Source organism: Capra hircus, chromosome 26, assembly GCF_001704415.2.
Source record: "Capra hircus breed San Clemente chromosome 26, ASM170441v1, whole genome shotgun sequence".
Taxonomy (NCBI): Eukaryota; Metazoa; Chordata; class Mammalia; order Artiodactyla; family Bovidae; genus Capra; species Capra hircus.
Genome location: NC_030833.1, coordinates 13014023 through 13039537, shown reverse-complemented (window position 1 = coordinate 13039537; position 25515 = coordinate 13014023). Strand labels below are relative to the sequence as shown.

Genomic DNA, 25515 nt, shown 5'->3' with positions numbered 1-25515 from the left:
GAAAATAAGAGCTCTATGCTATTTGTAAATCCTCTGTTTGTCTCTGCGGTTTCTTAGACGACAGCCCAGACAAACGACTAAAATGCCTAAATAATGAGTAATAATAACCAGTCCACTAGCTTTTTCTTCCTCAGTCTCAGCAGCATTTACTCAGTTGACCCCCTCCCTCCTGAAACACTCCAAGTTCTGCCCAACGCTCTGTCCTTGGCCACTTTCTCTTCTCCTCCACGAATGTTCTCCTTAGTCTGGGAGAGTGGTCATACCAGTCCTGTGACTTGAAATATGATCCTTATGCCAATGGCTCCCAGATTTCTATCTCCAGCTCTGGTTCCCTCCTGACACTTCGGTCTCGTAAGGTCCAGATTTCTCATCGCCACTGTCACCTGGATGACTTCCACGTTCTGCAAATTTACCATGGCCAGAATGCATTCCACCCCCACGCCTCCCTCAGTAAATTGCACCACCATCCACCCAACTACTCAGGCCTCAAACCCTAGCTCATCCTTGATTCCTCTCTTTGCCCCACTCTGGAGCATTCTGTCCCAAGACCTAACCCCAAATCAACCACTGCTCAACCCCACAGCTACACTGCCAATCCCAATCCACTATCACCTCTCCCCTATACCACTGCAAGATCTTAGAATTAGTCCAGGCAAGAGCCAGAGCTATCTTATGTTAAAAGCATGTTTAAGATGATTTCAAGTCTCTGAATAAAAGCCCTTCGGTGGCTTTCTATGACAGTTAAAAAAAAAAATCAACTCTAATTCAAATTTATTTCCCAGCCCTGTGAGTTATGGCTCTTATCTACCTCTACCCATTTTCTCTCTCTGTTCACTATACTTCAGCCACTCTGGCTTTCTTTCTGTCCCTTAGAAATGTTAGCACTTCCGTACTTTTTTCTATGCCTGCAACACTCTTCTCCCAAGTTAGCCACATGGCTATCTCCTTACTGTTTAGCTGGAATTCTCCTCAGGGGCATACATCACTAAGTGAGGGGAATAGCCCCTTGTGCATGCCCTAGTCAGGTACTCTCTATCCTATATTCCATCTCACTTTCTGTGTAGCACTCATTATTATTTGAAATAATTTGGTTACATGTTTGCTATTTATCTCCCAATAGCAGAGTATAAGCTCCATAAAAATAGAACTCTGCATGTCTTGTTCACCCAGTATCTAGAAGCAGTATCTAAGCGCAGAGTAGAAAACCAAAATATTTGCTGAATTAACAAAATAGTGCATAACTGATAAATAGCCTCCACAGATGGATTAAAATGCTAGCCCAAGTATTTATTTCATGCTTTTGTGTAATCTTCCAGATACCAAAGTCTTCCACTTTCTCTGGTTACGATCAAGACCAGGACAGAAACCTCTTGCTAAGCTGGATGAGGAGTCTTAAGGACCAAAAGAAAGAGAACACACCAAATGGTCTCTGAAGGATTTTTCTCTCACCAACTAGGTTTAGACAGCCTAACAAACTCTAAACAGATCCACCCTAACGCTGCTTTTGAACACCTCTACTGTTAATGCACTGTTTGGCCAAAGCCGGCTGAGAGTCTTACAAGTAGTATCATCACAGCTTTGTTGCTCTTCAGTCACTAAGTCGTGTCCAACTCTTTGCCATCCAGCACAGCAGGACTGCAGCACAGCAGGCCTCCCTGTCCTTCAGTCTTTCCCAAAGTTTGTTCAAATTTATGTCCACTGAATTGGTGATGCTATATTACCATCTCATCCTCTGTTGCCCCCTTTCTCCTTTTCCCTTCAATCTTTCCCAGTATCAGGGTATTTTCCAAAGAGTCAGCTCTTTGCATCAGGTGGCCAAAGTATTGGAGTTTTAGCATCAGTCCTTCCAATGAATATTCAGGACTGATTTCCTTTAAGATGGACTGGTTGGGTCTCCTTGCTGTCCAAGGGACTCTCAAGAGTCTTCTCCAGCACCACAATTTCAAAAGCATCCATTATTTGGTGCTCAACCTTCTTTATGGTTCAACTCTCACATCCACATATGACTACTGCAAAAACCATAGGTTTAACTATACAGATCTTTGTTGGCAAAGTGATGTCTCTGCTTTTTATTATGCTGTTCAGGTTTGTCACAGCTTTCCTTCCAAGGAGTAAACATCTTTTAATTTCACGGCTGCAGTCAGCATGATTTAGGAGTCTAAGAAAATAAAATCTGTCACTGTTTTCACTTTTTCCCCTTCTATTTGCCATGAAGTGATAGGACTGTGTGCCATGATCTTAGTTTTTTGAAGGCTGAGTTTTAAGCCAGCTTTTTCACTCTCCCCTTTCACCTTCATCAAGAAATTTTTTAGTTCTTCTTCACTTTTGCCGTTAGAGTGGTATCACTGGCATATTTGAGGTTATTGACATTTCTTCCAGCAATTGTGATTACAGCTTGTGATTCATCCAGCCTGGCATTTCACATGATGTACTCTGCAGAGTGATAATATATAACCTAGATGTACTCCTTTGCCAATTTTGAACCAGTCCGTTGTTCCATGTCTGGTTCTAACTGTTGCTTCTTGACCTGCATATAGGTTTCTCAGAAGACAAGTTAAGGTGGTCTGGTATTCCCATCTTTTTAAGAATCTTCCACTTTGCTGTGATCCACACAATCAAAGGCTTTAGTGTAATCAGTGAAGCAGAAGTAGATGTTTTCCTGGAATTCCCTTGCTTTTTCTGTTCTGTGCTTGGTCTCTCAGTCATGTCCAACTCTCAGGCTCCTCTGTCCATGGGGATTCTCCCGGCAATACTGGAGTGGGTCGCCATGCCCTCCTCCAGGGAATCTTCCCAACCCAGGGATCGGACCCAAGTCTCCTGCACTGCAGGTGGCTTCTTTACCAGCTGAGCTACAAGGCAAGCCCTTCCTTTCTCTATGATCAACACATGTTGGCAATTTGATCTCTGGTTCCTCTGCCTCTTCTAAACCCAGCTTGTACATCTGGAAATTCTCAGTTCATGTATGGCTGAAGCCTAGCTTGAAGGATTTTGAGCGTTACTTTGGTAGCATGTGAAATGAACGCAATTGTACAGTAGTGTGAACATTCTTTGGCATTGCCCTTCTTTGGGACTGGAATGAAATCAGGTCATCAGTTCCTGATTACCAAATTCAGGCTTAAATTGAAGAAAATAGGGAAAATCACTACACCATTCAGGTATGACCTAAATCTAATCCCTTATGATAATACCATGGAGGTGACAAAATAGATTCAAGGGATTAGAGCTGGTAGACAGAGTGCCTGAAGAACTATGAAGAGAGGTACATAACATCATCACAGCAGCATTCACCAAATACTCTGAAACAAGTAAATTAATGCTGATCAAAAAGGAAGACACAGGATGGATCTTGAATTTGGAACTTACACTTCTATAAACAAACTTCATTCCCACCCTTCCAAAATTTTTTAAAAAATGAAACACGTTAAAATAACAGGAGAAAAATACGGATATGAAAACAACAGGAGGCACAAAGAATGTCAGTATGATGTACGTGAGGCTGTTAAACCACTATCTGATAACACTATTAAGTCAGCTGCCCTCAACCAGACCCAGGCTACTACTGAAAAAGCCCCGATCCTGGAGTGACCGTCTCAGCTAAATGAACAATACCCCTAACAAGGTTCTACTTTGTCCGAGAAATCCAGGTAATAATCACTCGGCAGGAATGGTTTACTTGCCTTTAAAAGCTATTTGGCACATGCTTTGAAGAGGCCCATAGATGGGTTTGAATGAGGCTGCTCCATCTGAGGGCCTGCGTGTTAGAAGTTCCCTAGTGAGCTTTATCTTCCATAATGTAATCTTTGACAACAGCAGACAACAACCTGCCCTTCCCCCAATAAGCAATTCAACTATGCAGGTAACATGCTAAAAAAAATAAAAATACTGCTTTTAGCTGGTATGTTACTTCTAGCTTTGAAATAAGTCCATACTGTATTTCTATGCACCTAAAGATGCTTCACATAAACTCCGACTCAAATAAGCATCTGTCCATTAACTACAAAGACAATATATTTGACAATATTCACTATTTTAAAACATTTCAAAGACTGTGCCAACCATATTAAAGCAATGCACCGTCATACCCTACATCATGTCAATGGGATACAGCCTTATATGAAAAAATAGCTTGCAAAGCTGAACAGGAATCATGTGACTGGCTAGACACAAACCATAAAACGATTGCTCATATGAACGCTGCCAGTAACAGAATTTTTGTTAGACAGCTTATATGATATTTTTTGCATCAGTGGACACCATTTCTTCAAAACAATTCTAGCCAAATAATGATCAAAGGCAGCATCAAGTTTGGCAGGAGCAGAGTATGGAAGGTCCAGACACAAGTGCTGGAAGCATAGGTCACTGCAGTCAGCTGCTAAGTATATGGTGTGTGCACACCCTTTCTGACTGGTCTGAGCCAGCCCAGCAGTTCAGAATGTCCGCTGAAGGCAGGTCCTACTCTGTGCAAATCACCCAACAGAGTAAGTCATGAGGCAGCCTTTAATCTTCAGAATAAATGTAGAATAATATGTTAACAGAAACAGCTCAACTCAGTTTGTAAAATAAAACATTTTTATCATCTTTTGGAATACTACGTTTAAATTTCACATGAATGAAAGCACCTGGCCATCCTGACCTTATTAGAACAGTGCCAGGCTAGTCCTTCACGTTCAAAGGCAATGTTACCTGAGATTATTTATCGAGTCAGTACCTCAACTCATCCCAAGCAGATTTTACCTAAGAGCGAGGACACACCAAACGGTCCTGCACTACTACTGTTCTCCTACTCCAGGTCGAAAATTAGGATTAGGAAAACATCTCTGGATGTGTTCCACACTCTTCTGTAAGGTGAATTCAGGTGTTCAGAGAAATCTACAAGAGCTATCTTCCTACACTCCTTCACAGAAATAAAAGCCTTCAGAGAGCTGTTTGTTAAAAGCATCAACAAGCTCATCCCTAAAATTAAAAGCAAACATTCAAATATAACATGGGAAAAAAAGCATAAAATAATTCAAAATTATGGTGAGCCTAGGAAAAAACGTAAGAGCTATACTGAGTTTATTCTGCATTAATTTTTAAAACATTTCAAGAAAAAACTTGTAGCTATAATTCAGAATGCATAAGCCATAAAGAAAAAACTTGATAAAGTTAGTTACATAAACTTCCACATGACTTCAAATAAAACAAACAAACAAAAAACCCACCATAAGGAAAGTCAAAAGACACTGAGAAAAAAACTGTCATTTTGGGCAAACAATCTCTTCACTATAGAAAGAGGTCCTAGAAACCAAGAAAAAAAGACTAACAATCAAACAGAAAAATGAGCAAAAAAGCAGAAACCGTTCACAGGAAAGAAATACAAACACAGGACAATATGCTCAGCCTCATTCATAATAAGAGAAACACAAATGAAACTAACTCTGAGTAATTATTTTTCACCTTCCAGATTGGCAGTGTGAACAACATACTCCATAGGGAAGGACGTGAAGAACAGGCACTCCGCTTAGTGAATGCGCAAACTGGCGCAGTCCCCTATGGACGGCTGTATGCAATATTAATCAAAATTACCACTGCATTTACTCTTGACTCAGCAATCTAACTTAAGGGAATTTACTCTCCAAACATACTGACAACCAGTATGAAATTATGCATGCAGCATTCTCTGTAACAGCAAAAAGACTGGAAATGATTCAATTTGCCATCTATAGGGGACTGGTTAAGTTATACTACATCTACACAACAGAATGTGTAAGATAGGAATAAAACTAAGAATATTGTGCTTGCTTATATCTGTATATGATATAAACGCTGGAGGGGCTCATACGAAACTAATAAAAAATGGTTACCTAATAGCAGAGAGCAGACAGGGAAACAGGCGGGAGTAAAACTTTTCAGTGTATGCTTTTTAATATCTTTATTTTTTTAAAAAAAACCTGTATCAGCTCTTCAAAACTGAGTAAGTAAAATTACTATAGCATTAAATGGCCTCATTTTGTGTATGAAAATAGTATCACGGTTAGAAATACTACAGTTGATGTCAGAAAACACCGGACCACTGGACATCAGGGAGAAAAGCCAGCTGTTGCCATGCAGACTCTCCCACGGCCTTCTGTTCCTCTCTCACTTGCCACAGAGAAGGTGGGCTCGTGGGCCTGTCTACATAGCTTCCTTCTGACAGCTGACTGAGCCCTTCCAGTGTCAGCTGCCCACGAGGTGGATAATGATCAGTGGGTTACTCGGTGGCCCCTCTACCACGTGAATACAGATGCCATCGGGACACAAAGGGAATAAATGCCAACCCATGGGCCAACAAAGAACAAAGGATCTGCTTTCTTTTCTAACTGGTGCTGAAATAAGAAACTTAGAAACAGTGATCTTGATCAAGGCTGGTGTTCTGAGACTGCATGTGGCCTCAGAAACTGTGAAAGAGTGTGGCCATCCCCTGCCCAAGCCAGAGAAATGAGTCAATACCCAACCACTCTATGTGGTCACAACTACGCCTCAGGGAGGAACCCAGGTGTCTTTCTCTCCACAACTTTCTCCCTTTAATGTGAGGGATTCAAATAAGAGAAGACATGCAACCGTGCTAAGGAGAGGGGAAGGATTATGAAAATTATAAAGTTCTACTATACCCTCCAATGATCTGATTACAGAACAGGGTGTTTTCCCATGAGGAATCACAAAATTTTTGCGTAATTTTTGTTGAGAATACACACTTTGAAAGATTTTCTGGGGTAAAGCCAGGATACTGAATTGCAACTTTCAGAAACATGTGCAAAGTGTTTATATCAAAATCAAGGGAGGTGAATTTTGTGGACACATATAAGTGATACCCTACTTTTTACGAAGAAACGACTAGAATTTAGTGGAAAATATGGAAATATGAAAAACACAATCTAACTCCTTATCAGTTTAGTCATAAAACTAATCCTTTGCTAGTTTAGTCATAAATGTACCTTATAAGTGATCATAAAATTTTGACAAGGTTTTTCCAAATATTCAAAATGAGTATAATAAGAGGATCAAAGTTGGAAGAGCTCTTCGGAGGCTGCCCAGACTAACTGCCCACCAGATGAGAAATTCCTTCTTCAAAATCTACTTAAGAGCAGCTCCCATAAAGTCAAAACCCAGCTTCAACACTTTCACAAACAAGGAGCTCACCACCTCAGCACTGGCCCTATTGGTGGGTGGATGTCTCCCATTCTAAGAACCTGGAGTCCCTCCCCGCTACCAAGCCAAACTGGCCTAAGGAAATGGATACATTTTATCATGAAAAGAAACGAAAACTTGCCTCGTGAAACCATTCTGTATAAGTTCTCTTTGAAGCTTCTGATCTTGAGCAGCATATTCAGACAGTTCAGACTCCACCGCACGAGGGAGAATGTTTGGAATAAATTTAGAAAATAGAGTCGGAGCCATCTGAACCCACTCTGTGAGGGAAGAAAAAGATTCATTAAGGAAATTATATAATTTAAATAGAAAAGGAAAAGTTTTCTTCCCAAAGAACAAGATTATAAATTAAACCAAAATTAAAGTGGGGAAAAAATTAGTGCAACCCCTCTGATAAAGAGGTTAAGCTTTTTTTCTAAATGGAATTTACAGAAAGAGGATATTTTACATTTTACTGATTTAACCAAATTTAACAAAAAATCCCTAGAGAATTTTTGAATGAACCATCTCAAAAATTCTAAATGTGGAAGAAAATACGAGGGAAATAAGCAAAGAATTCTGGGCAGGAGGGACTTCGAAAGAAAAGATTTGGTGGAAATACTTAGCCCTGGGGAACATTAATTAAAAAAATACACTGGCCTAAGAATAGAACAGTAGGTGAAGTAATAAGCAGACATATTTTTAAAGTACCATAAAAATGGGGAGGGAGGTGGGAGAGATGACAGGTAAGTACTTTTAAAATATAAACCAACTCTGACTCACATTAAATTATAGCAAATTAAACATATATAATGGTGAAAGAAAGAGAATTAACTGGTAATCAAACTATTAAGAAAAAGATAAAAGATCAAGAGAATAATCTATAGAAAAAATTCATTCATCAAAATAAATAGACAAAAAGAAGTCTAAGGAAAATGTCTGCATTAGACATGACAAAGATAAATTAATATCTTTACTATAAAGCATTTCATCAAATCAGATACTCTTCCCCTTACTCAGTGAACACTAAATATAAATACTGCCACTTCTGTGTCCTCTTGGATTATTTTAATCTAGTCCTTTAAAATTCTCCCTTTTAGATATATACATACAGGCTTCCCAGGTGGCACTAGTGGTCAAGAACCCAACTGCCAATGCAGGGGTTGAACCCAACACATGCCTAAGAGACATGTGTTCAATCCCTGGGTCAGGAAGATCCCCTGGAGGAGAGCATGGCAACCCACTCCAATATCTTTGCCTGGAGAATCCCATGGACAGAGGAGCCTGGTGAGCTACAGTTCATAGGGTCGCACAGAGTAGAACATGACTGAAATGACTTAGCATGCATGCGCACGCATGTGCATATGTGTGTTTGTGCTGGCTGTATATATCAAAACCCATAAAATTTGAATGCTGTATTTAACCCAGCATGCTCACTTTAACAACTGTAATCTAAGTAAACAACTCTAAATCAGAAAAACAAAGCAAAACCCATTTAATGCTATGCAACGTTGGATCACTGGCAAGTTAAAATAAAAAATGCCTAATAAGAGAAGGGCTAAACTAGAGATGGTGAAAAACAAACAACAAAAAAACCAAGCACCACAAACATTATCAAGGTGATCCAATCACCCTTTGTACAAATTCATGTCAAAATGTTCTCACCAGTGTCCCTTTTTCTAGCTCAGTTCAAATGGCTTTAAACCCTGGGGAAGCACTAACCCATAAGTCAGAGAAGGCAAGAAGTCAAACCAGTCTTACATTTTACAGAACTCCAGGCAATCATTAAAATGAAGATAAAAAAACAATGAAAAGTGTTTGTATTAAATGAAGAAGAGCAAGATGGGATCATGGGAAGTATTCCTAGTGAGCTTCTAAAGACTAGATGGGAACACATTTAAATAACAGATGTTATCAGAATCTCCAAGGACTAGGGCCCAGGAATCTACAGTTTAACAAACCTTTATGGGTGATTCAGATGCATCCATTATATAAAAATCAGCACTACTGTAATGAAAGGAACCTTTACATTTAAAATTCAACTTTTAAAATATTTTAACCTTAATCTGTCAGGTGAATAAAACTGCTTTAACAAACTAGGAAGACAATGGGTACTCGCAAGACGAATAAATGTCAAAATAAGTTCAAGAGTATCTCAGAAAATAGCTAGGACAGCAAAAGGTTCGTCTGTGATAAAATTCACCTTTTCAAAAGGACAATTCTCAAATACAGACTTCTCCTCACAAGTAGTACGAATCCTATTACAAGAGCTCAAACCTGGATAAAAATAGTATTTGGATAAACATGGATCTGCAAGTTTTTCTACCCTTAGTGACTAGTTTTATTCTGTAATTTTGTTACTAATGATAAAAGCCAGAGCTGATAAAGCTGCTCACTTTGGAGGCAGAATTTAGAAATCTGTCATACTGTACTTGGATGTCTTTCAAAGTAAAAGAAAAATATCATTCATAATCTAGCACTAAAAGAAAAATTCATGAGTTACTTTCACCACACTTAGCAAAGTGAAATTTAAAATTCTAAGAAACTAGAAAAAGAAATTCATCAGTTTATTGGACACAGGCAATACTTTTAATTTTATATAAATAATTATTCTGTAGGAATAATATGTCTAAAAATTATGAAGATTAGAGCAAGAACTTATTCCAATTTAAGTAACATTACATTTGAATACTCTAGAAATCACTAATTGTTTAAAGTAGCCTGAGAAAGAAGATACTTCTGGTAGATCACAGTCTATCCCTAATATCACAGTTTTTACTTGGTTTCCAATTTGGTAAGCTAAATTCTGCTATATCTTTTAAATTAAGCAAGTAAATTATTCAGATATCAGTCCATTAAAATAACCCCTGGACCCAAATGAAAAATAGTAACAGCAGTTAATATTAGCATGCTTATAACATTATCAGGTACTATGTTAAGTTTGTTAGATCTTGTTTTATTTCATTCAATCCTCAAGTGACAAGAATTTCACAAAAAGATAATTACTGTCAAAAAGGCATCCTTTAAGCTTCTAGATTGGCAAGTATTTTTCATTTTTTTATCTTTCTTTCTTAAGTAGCAAGAGTTTATTAAGCAGAGAGAAAGTTCACTCCCAAGAAAGTATGAGAGAGACTCTGAAAACCATAAGCAGTCAGAAAACAATTTTCTACCCTGAACTTCAGCAATCTCTGTACTATGGACATTTTTTAACTGGCTAGACCACTGGGATAAATTTGAGGTGCTGGGTTATAAACAGAAATATATGTATAAAGCATCTGGAGAATCCTTTAAATTCAGGGTTTTTACTATAAGACATATATCAAGATAACTTACAAACCATGCCTTGAACACAGTGATCTTTGATTTTTGGTTCTGCTATTCTATCTCCCTCCTCAAAATATCCTTGAAATGACTATAATTTTATCAGAACTTCTAGATTCCGTGCAAGATATATAACAGGCCTTACAAGATGGAGCTGTGAATGTGTGTGCCTGGGCATATTTGCAGTATGAGGCAGAAGCAAAGGAGAACCTAACAGAAAAAGAGATTCATGCCAGGCACAAGACTCAACTGCATCTAAAGTGTCTCCTACAAACTATTGCTTGTATTTCCTTAACTATCTGCTTTTCACTAGTATACAAAGACTTCCAGGTGAGATTCTGAGTTTACATTTCACAGTAATGAGTATCGACTCAACTTTCTTCTGTAACAAACCCAAATACCATTAAGCCTCAGAAAACATAGAGAAACACTATCCTCTCACAAATCAGGCTGGAATTGCCATAAACAAATCTAACCCCTAAACAAATGATGAATGTTTACCTGGTCTGAGAGTATACAGGCCTTTCACAATATTTGCCATAGTTGAAGGTGTGACCTGAAATGGTGTTGACTGGGCTTCTAAAAGTAAAGCTGAAATAAAGAGAAAACGGGTTATAAAAATGCTGCAACTCTTATTGATTGTCAAAGCTTCATTTTCTATCACCAATTCACCCAAAGACTGAAGGATAAACAAGGTTAAGAAAAGAACAGCTTAAGAGGGCAAACCAAGTATTTATACACTAAATTTCTTCTTTTAAAAAATTAATCCATCACAGTCGAGTTCCATCTACCAAGTAAATATGTGAATGTCTGTTGAAACACTGACGGAAATGATTCAATTGATGGAGGTTCTGAAAATAAGCAAAGCTTTATTAAGGCAACAGTACTCATGGTACTTAAGTGCTGCTGCTGCTGCTGCTAAGTCGCTTCAGTCATGTCCAACTCTGTGCGACCCCACAGACGGCAGCCCACTAGGCTCCTCTGTCCCTGGGATTCTCCAGGCAAGAACATTGGAGTGGGTTGCCATTTCCTTCTCCAATGCATGAAAGTGAAAGGTGAAAGTGAAGTCGCTCAGTCATGCCCGCCTCTTAGCGACCCCACGGACTGCAGCCTACCAGGTTCCTCCATCCATGGGCTTTTCCAGGCAAGAGTACTGGAGTGGGTTGCCACTGCCTTCTCTGGGTACTTAAGTGAGTGAACTATAAATACTTTGCATTAAGTTCATGATTTAAAACACTTACATTTGGGGAATGAAAGTTCTCTAACTCCCTCAATCATTTTCCTTTCCCCAAAATCACCATATATTAACTAACAAATACTCATGAAACTTGGCGTAATTTTAGTCTAAGCCAGGCTTGTCAAATTATTAAACTGTTTTTTCTATTCATACCTTTTTAAAAATGGAAATGCCATCTCACTTGTTCAACATTTCTGTAGTTTCAAACATGCAATGTGTGTTACATTTGAATTCACGTACTGAAGGCCACAGGGTCACTGGTTCTAGTTTTTCCTTCTGATTTTATCATCAGCAGATAGTTATAATTTTGAATGGCATAGATAAATTTAAAGGCTAACAAATGGTAGGCACTGCAGAAAAATCATGTCTTAAAAAGGAATGTTTAAAAATTGAAATTCTAAATTTTAGTTTCTTGGAGTCTCTTCTACTCTACTAATTTCAACATGACCCCAGACTCTGTCTCTGTTAATTCATCTTCCTACTTCTGGACCAATCATTTGGCTTTCAGTAAGTCTTGAAAGTGAAAGTCGCTTAGTCGTGTCCGACTCTTTGCGAGCCCATGGACTATACAGTCCACGGAATTCTCCAGGCCAGAACACTGGAGTAGGTAGCTTTTCCCCTCTCCAAAGGATCTTCCAATCCAGGGATCGAACCCAGGTCTCCTGCATTGCAGGCAGATTCTTTACCAGCTGAGTCACAAGGGAAGCCCAAGAATACTGGAGTGGGTAACCTAGCCTTTCTCCAAGGTATCTTCCTGACCCAGGAATTGAACCAGGGTCTCCTGCATTGTAGGCTGCAGTCCATGGGGTCGCAAAGAGTCGGACACGACTGAGCAACTTCACTTTCACCTTTCACTTTCGTGCATTGGAGAAGGATATGGCAACCCACTCCAGTGTTCTTGCCTGGAGAATCCCAGGGATGGGGGAGCCTGGTAGGCTGCCGTCTATGGGGTCACACAGAGTCAGACACAACTGAAATGACTATCGTCTTATTCCCAACTAACTCTACAGGTTCAATCACATAGTCATTATGTCATCAAATACATACATTTGCAAAAAACCTATACATAACTATAACCACCTATGTCAAACTTGATACCTATATAAGGAAATGATAAATTCACAGTTTAAACATAAAATGAATACAAATTTGGGATGAATTCATTGAAAATAATCACATTCAGTTACAAAAAGATATAACATTTCAATAAAATCATCTCCACTTAAAACTGTTTACAGAAAGTCTTTAAAAAGTAAACTTTTCTAGTTGAACTCCCCTTTTAAGTAAAACAAAATGGGAATTTGAGGGAGTCATAGCTTGAGAGAAGGGACAAACATATATTTAATTCTCATAAGCTTTAACTTTTTTAATAAAAATAAGGAAACTGAGAGGATACTGTGCTATTTCAAAATATTAACATTATCCTTCTAGAATTACCAGTAACAAAATTATGGGCAAATGAACTCCTTAATATTAGTAATATTTCCCCCAATGTCAGAGGAAAACAAAAGAGGCAGCAAGTATCGCTCCAGCTATGAAGGCACTGTTCAGAGCCTGGCTTCTCCCAGCTCACTGGGTGACCTTCAAGTCACATTTCAATTCCTCAAGTGTCCCACTATAGAATGAGGCTTTAACACTTCTTGTGATATGATTCGCAAGATGTTAACATTGGGGTTCAGATGCCAATGCTCTCTGACTCAAAAAGGAAAACTTGCTGGTGTCACGTCATCCCTTCAAGACGGAACACTTACGCATTAGGCTGTAAATGTGCTTTTCTGCAACATGTTCGGTAAACAGCTTTATAAGGTCATCTTTTAAGTCTCTGTTAAGCTTGGTTTCGATGTAAAACTTATTCTGAAATGGAAAACAAGTCATTTTTCAGGGCATCAATTAGAGGGAAATACTTAGTCTAATGAACTGAGGCACTAAAAAATAATTTTAGGAAACAATTCATAAAAGCATCAATTAAAACATAAAAGACCAACATCAGAAAAACAAAAGCTCTGTCACTATTATAGTCTTCCTAACATGGGAGCTTAGAGCACATAGAGATAAAATGCTATGAATCATATAAAAGAACATGGGAAGACAACATTAACTAGACAGGGATGCAATGGACCGTATCATATGACAAGCACTTAACACGCTCTCTTATATGACCACATCATCATGTAAAGGCAATACCCGGAAACACAAGTGATAGGTATGCTATTTAAAAATCCAGGCTTAAAGCAGGCAGTGGGCATGCACCGGTTGACTCCCCTACATTCCACTTCAATGACTAGTCCAGATCATTCAGTTTACAGCATTCCTTCCGGATGGGCAGTCTTTGGTTCAAAGGCAGACAAGTGACCCAAGGTAACCCAAGCAGACTAAGGGAAACTGAGGCCTGAGTGAAGAGTACCTTACAGTCATCTTACAACCATGTGGAAAACAAGATGAAACAGATATGTAAAGCAAAGAAACAAAAAACAAGCTAAGACTTTGACAACACTGCTGCCAACTACAGATTTAACCAACCCTGGAAATGACTTTATTTCTAGAATTTTATAGCAAGAGATAATACTTTTCTTTCTTTATCTAAATCACTTTGAATCAGGTTTTCTGTTTCTTACAGCCAAAAGCATCCTAATTAGAATGACTGGCAAGTCAAAAAGACTAAACTCATTCGTGTTTAAAAATACTAACTCCATGTACAGGAGTAGAAAATACAAAGAGGAATATTAACAAGTTGCTCACTGATTCTCGCAATTTTTAACATGTTTTTTCCCTCTCTGATATGTTTTATTTCCCCTAAAATAAAAAAGAAAACACTTGCTAATGAAGAAATACGACTCACACTGCTTTACATCTTGCTTTTTCACCTAATGTTTGTAGCTTGAAAAGATTTCTCTCAAAAATAACATACAGACATGTCATTACTTTTGACTGTATAGTTTTCACTGTAAATATCCTTCATCCATTATTTAAACAGTAGTCTCCCACTGACAACACAGATTTCTCCCAATGACCTGGTTTTCTTTTTCCCCAGTAAAGCGTATCTTATGGACAACAAATCATTTCGAAGTTTGGTATTACACACATAGTGACCTCTAAGCAATGGAATGTAGGATCAATCTAAACAACTCAACCTAACAACAAGAAAGTGGGACAATGGTTTCTAAAGGCTCTTCATTCAGTACGAACACAAACATTACGATCCTATAACTTTATATATTTTAAAACAGGGTGGGGTGGGGTGGGAGTGGAGAACATGTCAGCAAAGTCAAGAGACTACAAATTATACCCATGGCATAATCCTCCAAATAAAAGCGATCATCAGAATGAAAGAAAATTTTATTGTTCTACTTTTTATGGAGTTACCTCCTTGGCATTTATTTACACATCATGTTTTTAGATACACGTCTTAACTGTACTTTCTGAAGATAACAAATCTTCGTATAGAGGAAAGATTTTATTTTCTTACCTTTATTTCTTTATCTTTATTTTCTAAGTACAGTATCTTTCATATGGTAGAAATAAAATAAATGCTAATTGGGTGACTGCGATTAAGTAATGCCTGTCTATTTTAGCAATGGTATTTATGAAATTTTAAAACGGTATACACAAGTCTAAATAAGTTTTCTATGTCAACACTATCAAATATTGCTGAAAGAAATTTCCATTTCTAACATAATACTTAGTAAAAGAAAAATAGACTATACTTAATTTTCTGCATCTGTTTGCACTTAGACCAATAAACCAAGGTATGTGGAGAGGGAAAACAGCTCTAACTTACCATATATATGAAAAGAGGCACAATGCTCTGCAATGCTCCCATATATTGTCCAAGAGCTATATTAAATCTTTCAATATAGAGGTCTGGAGGGCTGGCCTGTGAAAAACAACATACATGGGATCATTTTGGGAAACCAGGTATAAAGATCTTCCAGCACAATCTAAAATGCAAATAGAACTCAATCAAAATTCATATTGAAATTCACAATTAGGAAAAGAAGAGGCTTATATCCTGAAGTTTAGTTAAAACTTTTCTCTCTATTCCAGTATTTGTTATGTAAAACTAAGGTTTGATTTAGTTGTCTTTAAAATTTGTGTAACTGTACCATCATAAAAGGCTTGCTCTGTTAATAAGTAAACATGTTAATTCATAATTAAGATAAATGATACAATTTTTTAAATTATCACTAAACAATAGACATTTACTATGGGAACCAAACTATATCTGGGCTTGGAAAAGATGGGTTGGGGGCAGATTCAAGGAAATGGTATATGCTTAATATACTGTAAGAAAGGCTGTTGGTATTTTGTAATTATCTTTGACACAGTAATATTCTGAGTTCTATACTAACTCGGCTGTAAGCCACTCGTGTAACTAACCCAACTATAAACCTCATCAACTAGAAAGCAGGACTCAGAGGGTCCATACACATCTGCAGCTCTGGAGAGCAGTTAAAATAAATATAATACGTGACTGGTACTTAACGTGCAGTCGAGTGTGCCTGCCTGCCTGCCTGCGAGCCACGTGTGCCCCCACATGCAAGTCCTAGCCAGTGAAGCTGTATGCAAGAGCCCCGCTCCTAAAGAATTAGTGTCCTTGTAAGAAAAGGCACCAAGGGGTTCACTCTCTTACCTTCCTCTCCCTTCCCTCCCCCTAAGCATACTCAGAGGAAAGTCCACGTGAGCACACTGCAAGAGGATGGCTGTCTACAAGCCAGGAAAAGAGCTCTCACCAGAAATCAAAGCAGCTGGCACCTTAACCTTGGACTTCTCAGTCTCCAAAATGTTGAGAAATAAATCTCCACTGCTTAAACCACTCAGTCTGCAGTATTTTGTTATGGCAGACCAAACAGGCTGTGTTTTACAAAAATGTACCCAGGTTCTATTTCACTTTGTTCTCCGAAGCAAAATTAATTAGGTACCATTTTAACATTGAAGAAACACACAAATGGGCAAGGATTTGCCAAAAATGAGTGTGTTAGGAGATGACAGATCCAGGTCTTCCAGTTCTCAATTGAGTCTTAGGCCAAGGAGCTGGGGTAACAGGCATGGCACACAACATCACACAAAGCTGATTCCACAGAAGGGCTGAAGCATAACAGTCTGATAAGCTGATAACCATACCATACACAGAAAGTCTGGCTTTCAAACAAGGCTACAAAGAAACATCACACTGAAAGACTCCTAAATATTAAATACTGAGATTATAAAACCATTTCAGCTAAGCTGCTTTAGAAAATGTCCAAATAGTCCGATAATATTTTAAAATAAAATTTAACTCTTTTTTTTCAGTTCTGCTTAGAAAGAAAGTCAAGTCACTCAGTCATGTCTGACTCTGCAGCCCCATGGACTGTAGTCCACTAGGCTCCTCCATCCATGGAATTTTTCAGGCAAGAGTACTGGAGTGGGTTGCCATTTCCTTTTCCAGGGGATCTTCCTGACCCAGGGATCGAACCCGGGTCTCCCGCAATGCCAGCAGATACTTTACCATCTGAGCCATACTTCTAAGTCATCTCCCATTGCTGAGTTGTTACATAGAGTTTGGTGCACACTATTTAACATTTATTTTTCTTAGTCTACTGCAACACATCCAACATTTTTCTATTTAACTTCTGAGGTAACTGAGGCTGAGAAACAATCACTTGACTGTAGTTCTATTGCTAATAAGCCCAAGAATTAAGACTCAAACAGTGTTCAAACTCAGTCCTTGCATCTATTTTTTAGGTAGGTGCAAAAGTAATTGTGGTTTAGCATTGTTGAACTTTGCCATTTTATACTGGAATACATTCTTAAATAAATGTGGTTATGTCATACATCATTTTAATGTGCATTTCTCGTGTTATATTTTTTGGCTAATGACTTACTACTTGGTGTATACTTCATATTTATTTCAGATTAGGAAATGATGTTAGATGAAAGCAAATTCGAGTGATTTTCTTATTCGAGTTCAAACTGGGTTGTAAAGCAGCACAGACAACTCTTAACATCAACAACAAATGCATTTGGTCTAGGAACTGCTAAAGAACGTACAGCGCAGCAGTGGTTCAAGAAGTTTTGCAAAGGAGACAAGAGCCTTGAAGATGAAGTGTATAGTGGCCAGCCATGGGAAGTTGGCAATGACCAACTGAGAACATCATCAAAGCTGATCCTCTTACAACTACACAGGAAGTTGCCAAAGAACTCATCACTGACTGTTCTCTGGTCGTTCAGCATTTGAAGTAAATTGAAAAGGTGAAAAAGCTCAATAAGTGGGTGCCCCATAAGCTGACTGAAACCAAAAAAATTGTCATTTTGAAGTGTCGTCTTCTCTTGCTCTACACAACAACAAACCATTTCTCAGTCTGATTGTGATATGTGATGAAAAGTGGATTCTATACAACAGGCAACAACCAGCTCAGTGGCTGGACTGAAGAGAAGCTTCAAAGCACTTCTCAAAGCCAAACTTGCACCCAAAAAAAGGCCACAGTCACTGTTTGGTGCTCTGCTGTTGGTCTGATCCACTACAGCTTTCTGAATCCCAGCAAAACCATGAGAAGCATGCTCAGCAAATCGATGAGATGCATTGAAAACTGCAACACCTATAGCCAGTACTAGTCAAAAAGGCCCAACTCTTCACCACCACCACGCCCTTCACACAATCCATGCTTCGGAAGTTGAACGAACTGGGCTAGGAAACTTTGTCTCATCCTCTGTATTCACTTGACCTCTCATCAACCAACTACCACTCCCTCAAACATCTTGACAACTCTTGACAAACATCTTGACAACAGGGAAAATGCTTCCATGATCAGCAGGAGACAGAAATGCTTCTCCAGAGTTCACTGAATCCCAAGGCATGGGTTTTTATGTTATAGGAATAAACAAATTTATTTCTCATTAGCAAAAGTGTGTTGATTGTAATGGTTCCTATTTTGATTAAGAAAGATGTCTGAGCCTAGCTGTATTTCTTGAGCTCCAAAATCACTGCAGATGGTGACTGCAGCCATGAAATTAAAAGACACTTGTTCCTTGGGAAAAAAGCTATGACCAACCGAGGCAGCATATTAAAAAGCAGAGACGTGAATCTGTGACAGAGGTCCATGTAGTCAAGGCTATGGTTCTTTCAGTGGTCACATACGGATGTGAGAGCTGGACTGTGAAGAAGGCTGAGCGCCGAAGAATTGATGCTTTTGAACTGTGGTGCTGGAGAAGACTCTTGAGAGTCCCTTGGACAGCAAGGAGATACAACCAGTCCATTCTAAAGGAAATCAACCTGAATATTCATTGGAAGGACTGCTGCTGAAGCTGAAGTTCCAATACTCTGGCCATCTGATGCAAAGAGCTGGCTCACTGGAAAAGATCCTGATGATGGGAAAGATTGAAGGCAGGAGGAGAAGGGGACGACAGAGGGTCAGACGGTGGGATGGCATCACCGACTCAATGGACATGAGTTTGAGCAAGCTCCAAGAGTTGGTGGTGGGCAGGAAGCCTGATGAGCTGCAGTCCATAGGGTCGCAAAGACTGAGTGACTGAACTGAACTGATAATGATTTAAGATTCACAGCCCAAAACTGAAATTACGCTTACACCAAACTAATAAAATCAATTTTTAGCACTTCGAAACTCAGAGAAAAAAATTCAAAATTCAAATTTAAGGCACTATCTTACCTCTCTCCTTTCACATCCTGCTTTCACATCCTCCCATGAAGCCTAGCACAGCCATCACATGGAGCTACTAACAGCTCCCAAACAACATCCATGTGCTGCTTAGGCCTAACTGCCTACACGGTCTACCTCTTCTCACCACGCCCTAACCAGACTCACCCTGGCTAACTTCTACTCATTCTTCAGGATCTGTGTCACTTCCTCAAAACTAACTGAGCACCACTACACTTACTTCCTTCTTTACTGGGTGGTCTCTGTCACTAAACTTTCAGCCCCTAGAGGGCAAGATCCGGAGAAGGCAATGGCACCCCACTCCAGTACTCTTGCCTGGAAAATCCCACGGATGGAGGAGCCTGGTAGGCTGCAGTCCATGGGGTCGCGAAGAGTCACACATGACTGAGTGACTTCACTTTCACTTTTCACTTTCATGCATTGGAGAAGGAAATGGCAACCCACTCCCGTGTTCTGGCCTGGAGAATCCCAGGGGCGGGGGAGCCTTGTGGGCTGCCGCCTATGGGGTCGCACAGAGTCCGGCACGACTGAAGCGACTTAGCAGCAGCAGCAGAGGGCAAGATCTGTGTCTTGTCTTTATATCTCCAGTTGCAGACCACAGAACCTGAACATCATAGGTACAGATAAACGTTTTTGGTGTGGTGGTGTGGGTTTTTTTACATTTAGAACAGGCTTGTTTATATCTAAACTTGTTTAAAACTAATCTGTGCTATGTGCTCACTTGGTCATGCTAGATTTTGTGACCCAACGGACTGTAGCCCACCAGGCTCCTCTGTCAATGGAATCTTCCAGGCAAAAATACAGGAGCAGGTTGCCTTTCTTCGTCTAGAAAAATCTAATCTAGCCTTGTTTAAATCTAAATTGCTATTTTATCATTTAACAAGGTTATATGATAATTTACTTATTAGCTTTTTGAATTTTGATTTCCATACACACACACACACACACACACAAGAAAATACTAACGTGCCACTTCCAAGATGTGTTGAGAATCAAAGAAAATAATGTCTAAGTGCTCTGAATAATCTCAATTATTACACATGTACATGCAAATAGTAAACTCCTTTCTGAATTAACTATCTGTCTAATACCTCAGAAACACTTATTAAAGGCATTCTTTGTTAACTAAAGAAACTGGGGAAAACAGTTCCACATTATGGGCAAACTTTTCACTATAACTAATGAACAGAATCACATGTAATATCTAATCACATGTAATATCCTCCAAACTGCATCAAAGAACTCTGGAAATATTTCAGCATTCAAAGAAATAAATTTTATAAGTATTATATGAAAAAAGAAAATCTAAAGAGTTTTTGCATTAAAATAATTTTCTATTTTCATAAAAGGATATTTAATCTATCCAAAAGTTAAAAGTATGAACGCTGATCAAAAGTCATGCTTAACGGCAGACAGAATAAATAAAACTGAATTCCTTAGCTATTCTTTTAAAGAATTCCCAAAGCCTCAAAGGTTATAAGCGTTAGAAAGTACTTTTTGTACTGAATCAAACGTCAAAACAGTCACTTAGCTTTTAAACTTCCATATTTCATGTAGTATTTTTTCAAAACCTCTTAAATAAAGACTACAAATTGTTAACAGTCTTCTAAAATAAATCCAGTCTCTACAAGAAACCTAGAAAATACCTGCTAGTAAAAAAACTGATCAGATTTTAGTCTCCTGAAAACTTAAGTTCAGTATACTTTGGGCCCCACTGGGGAAACTGCTACCTATTTGATTTATATAATTTCACCATAAGTGTATTTGGATTGGACAGTATGTGAAATTTTTTACCTCTAAAATAAGCAAGCTTCATTTTCTTCACTAATAAATTAAGAAAAAGCAAGTCACCAGAAAAATAACCATTATTCCAAACTTGCTCCAACTATCATAACAGACTTATATATTCCCTGAAATTTGTAATATAGCTGGTAGGAATATTTTAATTTCTTCTTTTTTAAATGAGTAATGCATTCAACTGGTTTTAAACTCAAGGAAGTTCCAAAGGGTTTAAAGAATTCACCTTTCATTCCTTCCTTACTGAACAAACCAACACTTCATTCCTTTATAACCTTCCAAAGAATTTTACTTACATACAAGTAAATAAGAGTCCTATTTATAGCCAGTGGGAACTTGGTGTGTAACACAGGGAGCTCAACCCGGCGCTCTGTGACAACCTACAGGGGTGAGAAGGGGTGGGAGGGAAGCTCAAGAGGGAGGGGACACGTGTGTACCTATGACTGATTCATGCTGATGTAGGACAGAAACCAACACAACATTGCAAAGCAATTATCTTCCAATTAAAAATAAATTTTAAAAAATCCCACTTATATTCTTTTTCACATAAATGCTAACTTACAATCATACTAGATCTGCACTCTTCTTAACAATATATCTTGGAGACTGTTTCCTTCTAGTGGTTCTCAAACATTTGGATGATGTCAGGAATCCTTTATACTCTTAAAAAGTAATTGAATATTCTAAAAGTGTTTATAATGTAGGTTACTCAGTTCAGTTCAGTCGCTCAGTCGTGTCCGACTCTTTGCGACCCCATAATCGCAGCACGCCAGGCCTCCCTGTCCACCACCAACTCCCAGAGTTCACACAAACTCATGTCCATCGAGTGGGTGATGCCATCCAGTCATCTCATCCCCTTCTCGTCCCTCTGTCGTCCCCTTCTCCTCCTGCCCCCAATCCCTCCCTCATGAGTCAATTCTTTGCATGAGGTGGCCAGAGTATTGGAGTTTCAGCTTTAGTATCAGTCCTTCCAATGAACACCCAGGACCGATCCCCTTCAGAATGGACTGGTTGGATCTCCTTGCAGTCCAAGGGACTCTCACGAGTCTTCTCCAACACAACAGTTCAAAAGCATCAATTCCTCGGTGCTCAGCTTTCTTCAAGTCCAACTTTCACATCCATACATGACCACTGGAAAAATCATAGCCTTGACTAGTCGGACCTTTGTTGCTAAAGTAATGTCTCTGCTTTTTAATATGCTATCTAGGTTGGTCACAACTTTCCTTCCAAGGAGCAGGCGTCTTTTAATTTCATGGCTGCAATCACCATCTGCAGTGATTTTGGAGCCCCTCAAAATAAAGTCTGACACTGTTTCCACTGTTTCCCCATCTATTTCCCATGAAGTGATGGGACCAGATGCCATGATCTTCATTTTCTGAATGTTGAGCTTTAAGCCAACTTTTTCACTCTCCTTTCACTTTCAAGAGGATATTTATAGCTATTAATAATTACCATGTTAGAAATTAAAACTAGGTTTTAAAACTATGTATTAATATATTCTAAAATAACAATAATAAAAATTGCATTTTAACAATTTTAATGTTAAAATACAGCTAAATACTCTATAAACAAATTAATATGTAAATAACTATATTTTCCCCAAAAAAATTAGTAAGAAGAGTGGTATCACTACATAACATAAAATAAATTAATATCACCACCTATCTCATCAGAAAAGTCTTTTTTGAGGATTGGGATATTATCAAAGTCATCGTGACAGATACAGGTTTTCCAAAATTCTGATTTTCACTTCAATGCTCTAATTTTACCATTGGGAAATAAATAGCATCAGTTGTTTTTCTTTAAGTGACACATATCTTTCCTTTTTCAGAAAATGTCTATTAAACAGCAGTCTAAATAACCATGAGGCTTCCCTAGTGGCTCAGACAGCAAAGAATCTGCCTGCAAAGTGGGAGACCAGGGTTCGGTTCCTGGGGCAAGAAGATCCCCTGGAGAAGGGAATAGCTACCCATGGCAGTATTCTTGCCTGGAGAATTCCATGCACAGAGGAGCCTGGTGGGTTACAGTCCACAGGGTCGCAAGAGTTGGACATGACTGAGGGTCAAACACTCTACTTCACTTTCACTAAATAACCATAGTTTGTCATTCTTTCAAACACTGTTTTAAAGGGGAAAACGCTACCTAAACAGCTGGTTTAGCCCAAAACTCATGTAAGTACCACAAGTGCTATTTCTCAAAACAATTACTGCTACTTTAGTATACACAGCTTCCCATTTCTTCACAAAGAACCTTATTTTAAGTATATTCAAAAGTCACAGTTTAGTAAAATTAAGAATTTTCACTGTCTCATCTTGGACATTAAGTGAAATGCTTTTGTTTTCTGCTGTGAGTGTCAGGAAATGAAGATTCCAGCTAAGACACCAGCAGTTTCACCCACCATTGCTTCTCCACTACCAGATCAAATAACAGTGAAAAGGGAAAATTAGATCTTAGCATAATTAGAAAAACTGTTGATTTTACAGACCTCCTGAAAAGATTTCAGGGACCCTCAAAGGTCCTCAAACCACTTTCTAAAGAAATCTATTCTTGTAAATATGGTGTTTGAATGCACCATTCATTTAAACAGTCCCCATTGATAGCTTATTATCTTTTATTACCACACAATGTTGAAATGAATTACTTCATACAGATACTATTCTGTAGTCTTAAGAAAAATTAAGTTTAAAAAAAAGGTAGAATTAGATAATCAAATATCATGATATAAAAACAAAATAATTTTGATACTTTGTTTTATAGAACAAAGTTGCTAAATATCAATATATATAAACATATATTTACTAAGTATATTCCTTCAGTTCAGTTCAGTCGCTCAGTTGTGTCCGACTCTTTGTGACCCCATAATCGCAGCATGCCAGGCCTCCCTGTCCACCACCAACTCCCAGAGTTCACTCAAACTTACATCCATTGAGTCGGTGATGCCATCCAGCCATCTCATCCTCTGTCGTCCCCTTCTCCTCCTGCCCCCAATCCCTCGCAGCATCAGGGTCTTTTCCAATGAGTCAACTCTTCGCACGAGGTGGACAAAGTACTGGAGTTTCAGCTTTAGCATCAGTCCTTCCAAAGAACACCCAGGGCTGATCTCCTTTAGAAAGGACTGGTTGGATCTCCTTACAGTCCAAGGGACTCTCAAGAGTCTTCTCCAACACCACAGTTCAAAAGCATCAATTCTTCGGCGCTCAGCTTTCTTCACAGTCCAACTCTCACATCCATACATGACCACAGGAAAAACCATAGCCTTGACTAGACGGACTTTTGTTGGCAAAGTAATATCTCTGCTTTTGAATATGCTATCTAGGTTGGTCATAACTTTCCTTCCAAGGAGTAAGCGTCTTTTAATTTCATGGCTGCAGTCACCATCTGCAGTGACTTTGGAGCCCCCAAAAATAAAGCCTGACACTGTTTCCACTGTTTCCCCATCTATTTCCCATTAAGTGATGGGACCAGATGCCATGATCTTCGTTTTCTGAATGTTGAGCTTTAAGCCAACTTTTTCACTCTCCTCTTTCACTTTCATCAAGAAGCTTTTTAGTTCCTCTTCACTTTCTGCCATAAGGGTGGTGTCATCTGCATATCTGAGGTTATTGATATTTCTCCTGGCAATCTTGATTCCAGCTTGTGCTTCTTCCAGCCCAGCGTTTCTCATGATGTACTCTGCATATAAGTTAAATTAGCAGGGTGACAGTGTACAGCCTTGACGTACTTCTTTTCCTGTTTGGAACCGGTCTGTTGTTCCATGTCCAGTTCTAACTGTTGCTTCCTGACCTGCATACAGGTTTCTCAAGAGGCAGGTCAGATGGTCTGGTAATTCTCATCTCTTTCAGAATTTTCCAGTTTATTGTGATCCACACAGTCAAAGGCTTTGGCATAGTCAATAAAGCAGAAATAGATGTTTTTCTGAACTCTCTTGCTTTTTCCATGATCCAGCAGATGTTGGCAATTTGATCTCTGGTTCCTCTGCCTTTTCTAAAACCAGCTTGATCATCTGGAAGTTCACGGTTCACGTATTGCTGAAGCCTGGCTTGGAGAATTTTGACCACTATTGCACTAGCGTGTGAGATGAGTGCAATTGTGCGGTAGTTTGAGCATCTTTGGCATTCCCTTTCTTTGGGATTGGAATGAAAAATGACCTTTTCCAGTTCTGTGGCCACTGCTGAGTTTTCCAAACTTGCTGGCATATTGAGCGCAGCACTTTCACAGCATCATCTTTCACGATTTGAAATAGCTCAACTGGAATGCCATCACCTCCACTAGCTTTGTTCGTAGTGATGCTTTCTAAGGCCCACTTGACTTCACATTCCACAATGTCTGGCCCTAGGTGAGTGATCACACCATCATGATTAT

General features: G+C 38.8%; 1 protein-coding gene across 1 annotated transcript in view; it reads right to left on the bottom strand.

Moving 5' to 3' along the window:
* The window catches only part of CACUL1 (CDK2 associated cullin domain 1), a 70617-nt gene that overhangs the window by 6487 nt on the left and 38615 nt on the right, over positions 1-25515 (bottom strand). Inside the window, exons 4-7 of the mRNA XM_013975275.2 lie at positions 15483-15578; positions 13456-13558; positions 10969-11058; positions 7289-7427 (exon numbers count right to left, since the gene is read on the bottom strand). Of these exons, the coding sequence (XP_013830729.2) occupies positions 7289-7427; positions 10969-11058; positions 13456-13558; positions 15483-15578 (428 nt within the window). The remainder of the gene's footprint in view (positions 1-7288; positions 7428-10968; positions 11059-13455; positions 13559-15482; positions 15579-25515) is intronic.